The sequence below is a fragment of the Scleropages formosus genome, chromosome 11, assembly GCF_900964775.1.
Source record: "Scleropages formosus chromosome 11, fSclFor1.1, whole genome shotgun sequence".
Lineage (NCBI taxonomy): Eukaryota > Metazoa > Chordata > Actinopteri > Osteoglossiformes > Osteoglossidae > Scleropages > Scleropages formosus.
This window is the reverse complement of record NC_041816.1, coordinates 14,867,982-14,880,944: the sequence shown is the minus strand read 5'-3', so window position 1 is coordinate 14,880,944 and position 12,963 is coordinate 14,867,982. Positions and strand designations below refer to the sequence as shown.

Below are 12,963 nucleotides of genomic sequence, written 5' to 3'. Positions count from 1 at the left end.
TCAAATAGTGCTTTATCCATCTACTTTTTTGCTTATGAAAGTTATCAAAAGCCTTAGAATAAACAGTACTGTGCTCTAAAATATTGATACTGTAAACCTGATTGGAGACATGGAGTTATGCAAGAATTTTGTTCAGGCGGTCACTCAATGGTCTTATTTGTGGTACTGGAAGAATTTAGCATATTTGAATTTTTAGTGTTTAAGTTCAGAAACTAGAAGTGAATTTTCCTCTGCTTTTAATAGTGTGATGTAGGCACATTTGATCATAGCAGATATTTGAGTTCCCTGAATTCACAGAACAAACCTGCACTTTTATGGAAAAATATTTATATTTGAATACATTAATGACACTGTTATTTGCCTTGTATCATAGTAGATGGCCTTCTGTTTTAAAGGCTATGCTAAACAATCTATTGATCTCATGTCTTAAGCATCACTCAGTATGTAAATACCTGGTGATACTCCTAATGAAAATTGGAATATCTCACTACATATACTCTTAAAACGGTGTCTAAGTCCTATGTGGAAATCATTTAATCTTACATGAGGGAGTCATGTTTAATTTTCAGGCCAAACCCTTAGGATTGAGACTTACTGAACTGTTTCTCCAAACAAGATCTGGAGACTTAAATGGCTCTGACTGCTGCTGATGAGAAAATGTGCTACAACAGTTGTTGGTATAGGTGCCTTCTCTGAAGGACTTGGGTTTTATAGGGATAATTATGTTCTGGTAAATGAAGGCATGGCATATATTAAATACAATGTGTTCACTGAAATGTTTCTAAATTGCATTTTACAAATGCATCATTCCTATCTGGCTGCTGTGGCTTTCAGGAAATAGGTCCTTGTAATCTAAATGTCTATGTATTTGTCACATGTACTTCTTTCAAATGCAAAAATTGCTTTTTAATGAGCTAAAAAAACAAATCTAGAATTTTTCCTCTTTGCTGTAGCAAGTGTATCTGTTCACTTTATTTGCTGTTATTGAAAAGTCTTTAGAAATGTGAAAAATCAGTTGTCCTGTGTAAACGTAAATCTTCATTTTATTGACCTCTAAGGAAAATCTGTAACTATTTATTATTCTTTTGTTCAGTCTTTCTTGGGGAAATTTTCTGATAGATGTTATTTCTATGATTAGAGTAAAATGGGGTATATATTTTTTCCATTTAGGTCCCATTTAAAAGACATCTATACTTTTTATCTTGATAAACCTATTTAATGTTTCTGAAAATAAAGGTCTTTTTATGGTCTTTGTGTGGTGTGCTAATAGTTTATTGAAATTTACAAGGGTGTACACAATTACTGACATGCAGTCATAAACAGTAAGTGTACACTGAAATTCACGTCAGTGCTCCTTTCTCCAGGGTGCAGTGGCTCAGCGGGTTGGGCTGGGTCCCACTCTTTGGTGGTTCGGGGGTTCGAGTCCTGTGTTGCCGGATTAGGCTCCGGCTCACCGCGACCCTGCTCGAGACGAGGGGTTTTAGACTGTTGGTCCTTTCTCGTTATGTGCACATTTGCTGTACATGGCTGAATTATGCATGTCATGATACTTACCATTGATTTAAATCTCCATACAGCACATTTTTTTAGCAGACTCCTTTATCCAAGGTGACTTACAAGGCTAGACTTGAATCTTGTGTTGCCACAATGATTTACCCATTTGTAAAGCCGGTTAGCCTTTATTTAAATTCAGCGCTGGAGTTCAACTCTGCATCCGTGTGAAGTTTTCATGGGAAGGTGGGGTACAGGGCTGGTTTACCATTGCCTTATGAATGCAGGAAGCGCATACGAGCTCCGCCAACCCAAGCTTTGACTCGAAACTGCTCAAACAAGCAGCGAAGGCCCTACGAGGCACCCGAGTTGCTTGTTTTGCATTAGTGGCATGGTGGTGCAGCAAGCAAACTAGGTGTTAAACTTCCTGGGCTGCTTGACTGCCCAGAGGTTTGAAACTAGCTCAGTCAGTGTGTGCATGTTCTGCCTGTGCTCATGGCCCAAAGGTAGATAGGAGAGAAGGAAATGGTAGTTTCTGTTCCCTCTCTCACCAAGAAAAGCATGTGAATGGTCACCATGCATTCACCCTGACTTGATGGCACTTTACCCTGCCTTGAATAAGAATACTACATCGGTGGGATTTGACCCAAGGACCGACCTGTTAATTGTAATTAGCCAAATCGAGTGGAGTGTGCATGATCACAAAGAAAAAAAATGTGTCCAATAGAAGCAGGACTATTTCAATGTCAATAAAATGTATTCGTTTAGGAACTATTTATTACATAATTTGGTTTTTTTTTTTTTTTTAAGTGAATTGTCGAATCTAAATAGTCCGTAATGAGTGAGCGAGTGCGCCTGCGTGTCACATAGCTCAGCTCAACCTGAGAAGCGTCCGCTTGAAGAATAAATGCGAATGCATTAATAAAGGTTCCGTTTCAGTTCGGAGTCTTCTAAACGGTACACAATATGCACTTCCGGTGACTGTTGCCATGACGAATTACTCGTCACTGACGAACGCAAGATCAGCCGGCGATAGGTTCGAAGTTGACTCAACTCGTTTTCTGTGTGTGAGAAAGACTGGATAGTCTCGGTTATCGTCTTTTTCGGCGTTTTCATCTGCTTTTGACGGGACAGCAGACACAGTGACAGTCTAGTGGTTAGAGACGTCGCGATGGGTTCTAGAAGTTTTAGTTGCTTTCAGAGACTCCTCCTGGCTGCTGCGGTGGCGATCAACTTCTAGTTAATACAACACAAAGTTGGGTTGAGTAACATTATTAATAATGAACTTTAATGTCGTTAATTAGGAGTTATTTAATCTCTTGCAATATTTGTTTTAAACAGGATAGGACGGAAGACAAAGTGAAACTATTTGTTTATTATTAAAAAAAAAAAAAAAAAAGTTAATTTTCCCAAAATGTGTTAGATGTTCAATTTTTCATGATGAAGCAGAATTCTGCGTGCAAATTTTGAAATTAGCAGTGAGAGCAGGATGCCAGTGTACATAAGGAAAGGCTCCGCGAAGATTCCGGAGCCCTCGGAGGAGGAGGAGAGCGACGAGGAGGAGGAGAAGAGCTACCTGATGGATCCCGACCAAATGCGCGACCGTCTGCCGCAGCCCTTCCGCACGATCGACAAAGTGTTGGACAGGGTCCTTGACAGGGCCTGGGAGCTCATCGTGCGCAGAGACACTGTTAGAAGGGCCGCCGAGCAGGCAAAGAAGTCAGCTTCAGTTCTTGAAATCCCAGGAGAAGCCACGGTGAGTATAACTAGTGTGTGTACAGACTGTACAGTCGCCAGTATCATCATGTTTAGCATTGCTAGATTGTATCTCTTAACGCCCCTTTTCATAGCAGTGAGCTGACTTATGGCTTTGCTAAGTAAGGACATTTATGATGAAAGAGAAAAGATTGCGGCGGCACGGCGGGTTTGGCGTGTGCCTGCTCTCTGGGTCTGTGGTTTGAGTCCTGCTTGGGGTGCCTTGCGATGGACTGGCGTCCCGTCCTGGGTGTGTCCCCTCCCCCTACAGCCTTGCACCCTGGGTTGCCGGGTTAGGCTCCAGTTCGCCGTGACCCCGCTTGGGACAAGCGGTTTCAGTCTGTCTGTGTGTGTGTGAGTGAGAAAAGATCAGACTGAATCAAAGGGGGAAGTATAATTCACTGATTTTGTGCAAAGGACAACTCGGGGCTTCCAAGGAGGACAAACTGTCTGACGTGCACCGACGATGGGAAATACGTTCTCCTGGGACACCTCGGCGGGCTTTCTGTCATCTGTACTTCAAGTCACGGGTGTATCGCCGCATGGGTGGACCGAAGCTTGGAACTGACATTCATTCACAGCACTTCACTTGGAGTGACAGCATATCTTATAGCTACTGTGGATGATATGGGTAAAACCATCTTATTGTGCTAAGGCTGTGATTTTCATGTAGAAATATTTTCTGTATTTTCAGGCGCTACTGAAAACTAGCTTCGAGCCTTCCGGGATTCTTCCAAATTAAATACTGTCATCTGTCATATTTGCAATGATCATTGAAGTGTGTGTGTGTGTTTTTTTTTTTTCTAATTTTTCCTGATAGGTATTGCACGACTGTTTGCTTTTTATCCCAACTGCCTTTGCCTAATTAAATTAATCAACGAAACAGTAAGTAGTACTATTATAAAATTTAGGTTTCTCCTTTATGCAAGACACACAATAATCATAAAAAACATGATTCAACACAGATTTTTTTCCCCATTTAAATGCAGGATAATATAAACCAAAGAAACATCTGTACAAAATTTGAAATCTGCAAAGGTGGGGATTACGGAGCAGTCTTGATTGAGTGTGAGTTATGTGTTTGTATTCTTGTTTTTTGTATCATGGTTATAATTTACAGATTTCTTTAATTTCATGACTTTGCTCATGTGTATAGTTAACATATTTAAAAATGTCTGATTTATTTACTTAAATCTGAATTCTGAATCTGAATAGTGAGAAAATTGAAATGCCTTGTCTGAGGAGCTTAGCTGTTCTCAAACCTCTTCATGCAGGCAGTGGGACATCATGGCTTGAAATTTACCGTTTCCCAAGAGAGTCTTGGCTGAGAGAGCTAGAAGTGTTGCAGGCCTCTTCATTAAAAAAGGTAGCACACCTGCACAGCAGTAGCATCTTCTTTAAATGAGAATTGCTATAAGAAAATTGCAGCTACATTTGCAAGTTCCAAATTCTTTTAGAACATAAGTAAAATTTGTGAAAACGTGTAACTTAATGGCAAGTGCTACAATTTACATGAAGCCTCCTCTCATGATTTGTGATCTTGTTTTGGGATATGTAACTGTCCTACAGATCACTGAGACAGTTTAGGATATATTAAGATGTATACATTTTTTTCACATTGCAGGTGTCAAATATTTCTGGCATAACTGATAAAATGGATTCTGGAATAGGAGTAAAGTTTTCACTAATAGGAATGGTGCTGAAAGTCAAGCAACCTAGAGCACTTTCAGGTATTGCAATAAAATGACAATATAATTTTCTGCTAGTATGTACACTGATTAAAAAGTCACTCGTTTCAAAAACAACATCTACATTTGAACTAATTATTATGTGGACTCTAAAACCCCAGGTTTAAATTGCTTGGGTCCATGTGAAAGAATTCAAATTTGAGTTGATCAATTTGTTATCAGTCTTCATCTGGATATTCAATTCAAAAATAAAAAACAAAGATATATTTTGAACAAGGCACATTATCAGAAATTACATCTAAAAATGACAACCTTTTTACAAATGAAAATTGGTGTAGCCTGCCAAACTATGTTTTAGATTTTTATTCATTCATTTTATTTTGGGGGTTATTTGTTTTGCAGGCACATCTTTAAAAAGTCCGTTTGAGGTGTTACAGAAGACTGGCAATGGCACGGTGATTGGTTCAGGCCAAAATCACATGATTGGTGTGAAGCAGTGGGAGGAGCAAAATGCTGTTCTTAAGTATGTCGGTACAAGCACATGTGACGTTAAGATCCCTGAGGAAAGGCCAAGGTGAATTAAGTTCAGTACAGCTGCTTGCAATGGAAAAAAAAAGCTTTTCTTTCCTGGATGGCTTACCTGAACAGTGGAATGCGATGCCTTCGTTATTTGCGCCTCTCGTGATCTGTAATCTTGTTTTGCGATGTGGATGTAGAACCCTTTAACTGTTTTAAAATTTTTTACGAAATTAAGTTTTCCTGTATTCGGTGTTTACAACTTCAGTAGATCAATTACGGGAGTGCAGTGGCGCGGCAGGTTTGGCCAGGTCCCGCTCTCTTGTGGGTCTGGAGTTCGAGTCCCGCTTGGGGTGCCTTGTGATGGACCGGTGTCCCGTCCTCGGTGTTTCCCCTCCCCCTCTGGCCTTGCGCCCTGTGTTGCCGGGTCAGGCTCCGGCTCGCCACGACCTAGCTCGGGGCAAGCAGTTTCCGTCAGTGTGTGTAGATCAATTACTACATTTATAAATATGTCCCTTTAGCAAAGAAAAATGACTTGACATGTGACATGAAAATAGGGAACTAGAGCTCAGCTGGAGTGCTGTTTAAAGCTTTGCCCCCTAACCTTATGTGAATATTTCATCTTCATTTTAGCCAGTGCACCTTTCACTTTCTCCTCCCTGGTGTACTGTCCCCACTCACTGGTGGAAAAATACCTCCGGCAGGTTTGTTATCCAAACTCACATGTGATTATTATTGTCTTTTATTATACTATAAAGCAATTAGTACATGTCTTTCTCAATAGGAGTGCCTGTTGCGGTCTGCTTGTGGTGGAGCGGCAATCATAATCTTTTCCAGTATGTGCTCCATAAAACGTTAAAATTCAGACTCAGACCAGGTAAACTCTTTTTAAGCTAGTTGCCTATTATCTACAAGTTGTTTTTCCACTGAATTTGCCTTAAACACATTTTTTTTTTCCATAATCTAACATTAAAAATGAAGACACGTTGTGTTCTTTCACATAGACATGTTATTGTGCAGTTCCAGTTTTACAACAGCAGAGGGTAGTCGTAAAGTGGCATTAACTTCATGTAGGATAATCTAAGATGTCTGACTGCATATTTATCTGTTAAGAGAAAAAAACTGAAATCAAATTGCCAGTTGGTTTAACATGCATTATATTGCATTGTAATTATCTCTTCTAGACAATGAGCCAAAGGCAGATGTTGTGTGGCCCAATGCACAGCAGATTGTGTGCTCAGCGATCAGTAAATCTACTAAATACATTGCTCTTGGGCTTGCTGATGGCTTGGTCACTATTTGGGACAGACATTTAGGTGAGTCACCATTTAGGTGGAATATTTGGAGTTCTTCAGCACTTGGCACCTTCAAGAACCCTTTCTCTCTCAATGCAGGTCTCCCATGGTCCGTTCTTGCTGTTTCATCCAACAGCGATTTCAGCAGAATGCTGTTTATAGATGACATGCATGTTTGCACTGAGGATTCCACCCTTCATCCCAAAATACATGTTCTGGTTACCTGCAGAAGTGGGGCATGTCACTTAATTACAGCGGGGAGAGGAGTGGATTCTCATGTTACAAAACTGAGAGAAAGGTAACCTGCCTGATCGCAATGCACCTTCTCACTTGCTTTCTTGAACGTGGTTAAGAGTGATCAGTGCTACAAAAACAGGAATGGTTTCTAACCTTTAAAATGCACAGTGCAGATGTAAATGTTCTGAATCTTTGCCTTGTATTTTTCATGGGCAGACCTGTAGATTCTGAAAGTTTCCCCTCGGCTCTTCTGCCAGTTCTGCAGAAAATGGTATGCCTCCTTTGTATTTTTTTCAGTATAACTTGTGACGTAGATGAATGATTTTCTAATTTGTTTTAATTTGTAGCTCGCAGTATGCGTTAATCCAAACGACCCATTCTCTCCATCGTGACACTGACATTCCTTTTCGTCTTGTAGCTAACTTGCTCAAAGTGTTATTGCACTAATATATTCTGAGAGTGTTTTAATGCCATTGTGAGGTTCTGTTCATGTGCAGAAATGGCAGAATGGTCCTCCAGGACATCACTGACGGTACAGTTGTGTGCAGTTTTGTTCTGCCATCATCTCATGTCCTTGCAACGCCGTGGAACCCAGTGTTTACGTTGGACCCTGTGCACCAGAATCTGTTTGTTCGAGGTATAAAAATACCTTATTTTAGTTAATCCTCAAAATGACAATCTGTTTTTTTTCTTTTTAACTCTTGAGATGTAGAACAAGAACTGTACACTGGAGTCAAGAGACCTTGTTAGCTGCAGGGGCAGAAGATGACACTTTAAACTGAACTACTGTAGTACGAAAGAGGGTGCTGTGGCGCAGTGGGTTTGGCCAGGACCTGTGCTCTGGCTGGTCTGGGGTTCGAGTCCTGCTTGGGGTGCCTTGCGATGGACTGGTGTCCCATCCTGGGTGCGTCCCATCCTGGGTGCGTCCCCTCCCCATCCAGCCTTGTGCCCTGTGTTGCTGGGTTAGGCTTGTTGCGACCCTGCTTGGGAGAAGCGGTTTCTGTGTGTGTGTGTGTGTGTGTGTGTGTGTGTGTGTGTGTGTGTGTGTGTGTGTGTGTGTGTGTGTGTTATGTAGTAAGAATACTGTACCCGCTGTGTAAATGGGTAAATCACTGCAAGCTGCTTTTTCAGAAAGGCACCTACTAAATAACATGTGTCTGTGGGTAAAATTATATTCATTCATGTTATGTTCGTAATAGAATTTCAGCCTGAATTAGCTTTTTTCTGCCAGGTGACAAGAAGAATTTTGGCAATGAAACAATGAGGAAAGCAGAAGACAGCAGTTGGCTTTTTGTTTTCCGTCTCCATCAGTATTCAGCCTTGAGGCCATTCATAGAGGCTCCTCAAACTCCCCGAGTTTGGCAGAACTCTACAAGCTTGGAAGAAATGTGCAATCTGTACTTGCAGGAGAGGTTAGCCAGTTCATGTTTACTGAGTACAGGCTCGACTCACATATTGTTTTTATTAAGCTCATAAAAGGCTAATAAAACTGTCCAGCAGAGTGTCTGCAAAACAGCAACCAAAAACAAATGTGGACCAGATAAACGATATTTGAAATGAATTAAATCCAGCCATTCTCTTTCCTTTAATTATGTCTTCTAGGGCTGTGTACTGTGTATGTTGTTACATCCACATGCTGGCCAGGCTATACTGTCACACAGGCAAACTTAGTATAACGCTTCTGTATGGCTCTGCTTGACGATCCAGCCACAGTGCAGCTTGTTTTCAAATAAAGATGTAGTTGTTCAGTGCTACAAACTTTTTTTTTTTTTTTTTTTTTTTTTTTAGAACAATAACTTTGGAGGACCGGAATAAAGCAATAACAGAGACCTGGCACCAACTACAACAACATGCCATCAGAGTTTCAGAAAACAGACAGAAACAAGTGAGACGGACAGAGACCACCCTGAGGTCTCAAATAAGGTAGCGCTGCCCATTTTGCATCTTCTGATGTGTTTGATACCTTTGCAGGGCCTTTACTTCTAATAGTTACTTCTGACACAGTTCTGGATATTCTGTACAGTATATTCCAGCATGTATGACAGTAATGATTTTCCATTTTGTACCAGAAATATTTTTTCAGGAAAAACAAGAAAATGAAAACTCAGTCTCTTGTTGTAGTTTTATGTGTTAATAGTCCTTGATGTTTGTTAGACATACTTTAATTATTTGAATATGCACCGAATTAATGAACATGTTTATAAGGTTTGAAGGTCTGTATCACAGATATAATATTGAGCCAGATGCCTTTATTTACAGAATTGCTATTGTGTTCTTTTTCAGTTCAAAAACACAATGTATTCGCAATGTTCTAAGCACACTGTAGTCTCTGTAATTTTGCTCATGTAACCTTTTCATCAAGATCCATCTTCTGGAGTTTTTGCTTAACATTTCTCATGCTTTATTTCAATGCACAGAAACCATTATTTTTAACAGTTTCAGTTGTAATTATGTATTAGTTGTAATGATTTTCATAAGAATGTACTGTTTAAATATTCTGCTATAATATATTCTGCAACTGAACAAGAGCCTAGTTCTCTTGTAAGACTGAATTTTTGTCAGTTAGAAAATTTCACGCAGTTGTTAGCTGTGTGTTTTATTCCATATTTTTAAGAATTAGACTTTTTTTAAAATAAAACATGGATTTGTACATTTTGCCCCTATGTGTGTCTGATATATCAAATTTTATATTAAGTAATTATTAGCAGTGGGGGTGCGGTGGCGCAGCGGATTTGGCCGGATCCTGCTGTCTGGTGGGTCTGGGGTTCGAGTCTTGCTTGGGGTGCCTTGCAATGGACTAGCGTCCCATCCTGGGTGTGTCCCCTCCCCCTCCAGCCTTGCACCCTGTGTTGCTGGGTTAGGCTGCGGTTTGCTGGGACAAGCAGTTTCAGACTCTGTGTGTGTGTGTGTGTGTGTGTGTGTGTAGTTACTTATCTATTTAATAACTACTGAATAATAAAGCCTGTTTTTTATACTTTTTTTTTTTGGGAAATTACAGACAGGTTGAAACATTAACTGGTCTGCAAAGCCAAAAGGACCCGTTTCCATGCAGAGCTCAGCTACGTATAAATTTAGTCCAGTTGATTACTTGTTTCACTTCAGGATAAAACAGCGTATAACTACAGCATATAACAGTTTAGCATAGGTAACCATTTGATTACATACAAAATTAAATTAATCATGTTTTTTGTTTCCATGTTCTCTCATTGTGGTGGTATTGAATCTGTGCTGTTTGCAAAATTCCTTCATCTGTTCCTTCGTGTGGATTACTGATCAAACTGCTCTGTCCTAGTCTTATATTGTAGATTTAAAAAAATGCTGTAAAGGAAAAACTCCTATCTTATTGCCATGCAGTCATCTGTGTGCAAACCTGTACAGAAGGGCATGACCCCAAAGCACTGATTTCTGTGCGGTTCTTTAAATGAAACAAGAGCTGTCTGACAGCGAGGGTGACCAGCAGCTACATCTGTCTCGCTTAATATTCTGCTACTTAGGTGAGGTTGTGAATAACACCTGCTCACTTCTCTGGGCCATTTCTTTCTCTTTCACAGTTTGGAAAGTCATACAGCATTACTACTGTGTGACTTCTGGGGCATACACTGTACTATTGTACTGCAGCATTTTATTACATTTATTTACGATAGAATATTTTAGTGCATGTTTCACTGGAATGTGAACAGTTAAATACACTTGATTTTGTTATCCCTTTCTCCAAGTAGTGGCAATACTGTCAGAACAGCTGTTTATTTGGGTTGTAACTGTACCTCCAATTTCATCATTTCATCATTAATTAGGGGTATTTGACTCCTGCAATGGGAGTGGAATGTACCCCACAGTATTCAAGCAAGCTTCTATATAACCTCTCTGAGTACTATAGTGGATATTTTTTGATCCCTCAATTATCTGAAAAATTATGACACAACTGCTTCCTTCATGACCAGGACTATAATAGGTATAAGCATTTTTATTTATTTAGTCAGGAAACATAGTGGAGCACCATATAATCTCATATTAGAGTTAGCAAATGCAAAAGCCCTATTAAGATTGATTCCCTGTCCATCAAAAGCAAGTATTACATCATCTGTCTGTCTGATGTCGTGTCGCTATTTAAAACTTGCAGTTCTTTCAACTGCTAGTGTGTGAACATATATTACAGTGATTTCTTGGTGTAAAGTGAGGTATTATTTTGGAGCCCCATTTCAACTGAGGTCATCATAATGCAACCCGGTGCAGACTGTATTCCCCCCCATGAGTTTCTCAATTTTATGGCTGAAAAAAGGCAGCTAGTACCAAAATTGTAAATTCTTCTTTAGCTCAGTGACAAATACCTGAGGTTTATAAAAGAGGCTTTTTTTGTTTTTTTTTTTTTTTTTGTTTTTACAGGTTTGCTGCACAGTAATGGCCCAGGGAGGGGACCATACAGATACTATAGTGTACATTATCTTGTTGAGCTTAGAGCAACCCTGAGTGAAACTTGCTCTAAGTGACCTGCCTCACGTTTGTGCTCTATGTTCCCCTCAGAGCGGAACAAAGTACTTTTCATCTCCAATCAGAGTAAGCATCCCGGAGGTAAGAGCGAAACGAGGAGTGGGCAAAAGCTAGATAAACAAACACAAATAGCCTTTGCTGCATTGGATCGGGGTTTCATCTGCAAAAAACAGCCAAGCTCCTGCATCTGATTATCTCAATTTATAAGCTGATTATTTATAGTTAGGGTGACCAAAGTGTCTAGGGTTTGTCGCTAATTTCAGTGGTATATAGCTTCAGGATTTCTCTTTGATAAATCCTGTTTTTGTGGTTTAGCTGATGTTTTTTGTCCAAATTCCAAGTCTCTTACAATGTACATGTATTTCTATACCTTGATATTTTTTCTTCACCCATTTTCTTATAAGTGCTTTTCTGAAGTGAACTACAGCAGAGAATCAGACTTCAGGTTCCAAGAGAGGTCACAATTCTTAATTCAGAGAATATAGTTTCTACTGTAAATTGTCAAATTGTAACTGCAGACCACAACTCCAGTAGAAATACCACTTGTTCTCTTCTTTTAATTTTTTTCTTATTAAATGTATAATGTGATTAAGTATCTGTTTCGTCCTTGAGAAAGTATAAGGTATTTGAAGCAACAACTCAAGCTGTGATTTCTCTCATATGCCTAGCTACAAGTGAAGGTCACCATGGACACACCATCTCTGCGCTGAGTAGAACTGAAGTGGTGCATTCGCTAGCTCACACCTGAACAGGTCTATCGTCAAGAGGAAGATGGGGGAAAAAACAGCTGCAGAAAGTTTATTATGGTATATAATGGATCAAGGCTTTGCTTCAGTTCTTAATCAGAAAGGAGGCTGCTTCTCAACATGAATATAATCTCAGCTAGCAGGCCAATTTGCGCCCGGTGTACCTTCTGGCACAAAGGAGAGTGAGTAGTTTAAAACCACCTGCACATCAGTTAAAATATTTTTAAAACTGACAATGGTAGAGATGTTCGTATAAGTCAAAATGTGACTTTATCAAGCATTTTTCGTGTGAACTGGATGCCATCTTTTTCCACGTACAGTTGTCAGCTCAGCAACACGGGAACAAATGTGTCTTCAGTAACTTAGTAAATGGTGGGCTGAAGGATCAAGGGTCAAAACCCACTGACATTAGGGATGACAATGGGTTCCGTGCCGCATTTGGAAAGCATGACGACTAAACAAGAGTCTAAGATAAAATAAGAAACACAGGTCGACCAGGTGGCGAGATCAACATGGATAATCTGCTTTTTGGATTTTCAGATGTTTTAATGCATCTTTACAGAGAGGGGTGATGTATTTATGTTTTACTGGACAACCTACTTCTACTAAGTATCAAAACTCTGAATGTCTTTGTGACTGCGGAGTACAAGTAATGGGCTTCCCAGCAGCAGTGGATTGTGATAGGGGCTGACAAGTCATCCTGCAGTCTTTCCTTGACAAATGGCTACGTGCACATAAAGGCAACAG

The 12,963-nt window shown here is 39.9% G+C and overlaps 1 protein-coding gene across 2 annotated transcripts; it reads left to right on the top strand.

The window, feature by feature from the left end:
• Positions 1-2,752: 2,752 nt before the first annotated feature.
• On the top strand, positions 2,753-9,387 carry wdr93 (WD repeat domain 93). 2 transcript variants are annotated; one of them, XM_018763249.2, is made up of 15 exons: positions 2,753-3,247; positions 3,664-3,877; positions 4,067-4,131; positions 4,236-4,314; positions 4,521-4,612; positions 4,871-4,976; positions 5,337-5,508; positions 6,084-6,154; positions 6,235-6,327; positions 6,635-6,766; positions 6,845-7,043; positions 7,199-7,253; positions 7,463-7,619; positions 8,214-8,394; positions 8,771-9,387. In XM_018763249.2, exons 1-15 carry the CDS (start codon positions 2,981-2,983, stop codon positions 8,907-8,909), a joined length of 2,022 nt encoding a protein of 673 aa, XP_018618765.1. In that variant the 5' UTR covers positions 2,753-2,980; the 3' UTR covers positions 8,910-9,387. The 2 variants fall into 2 exon arrangements, with proteins under 2 accessions (XP_018618765.1, XP_018618766.1); XM_018763250.2 differs by lacking the exon at positions 8,771-9,387 and having other exon boundaries at positions 7,531-7,619; positions 8,214-8,289.
• Positions 9,388-12,963: the final 3,576 nt, after the last annotated feature.

Excerpts from the sequence above, each read along its gene's own strand:
- wdr93 (XM_018763249.2), top strand. The coding sequence starts at position 2,981 with ATGCCAGTGTACATAAGGAAAGGCTCCGCGAAGATTCCGGAGCCCTCG. Across the intron at positions 4,977-5,336 it reads GCAACCTAGAGCACTTTCAG|GCACATCTTTAAAAAGTCCG; the intron begins GTATTGCAATAA and ends TTTGTTTTGCAG. Across the intron at positions 6,767-6,844 it reads TATTTGGGACAGACATTTAG|GTCTCCCATGGTCCGTTCTT; the intron begins GTGAGTCACCAT and ends CTCTCAATGCAG.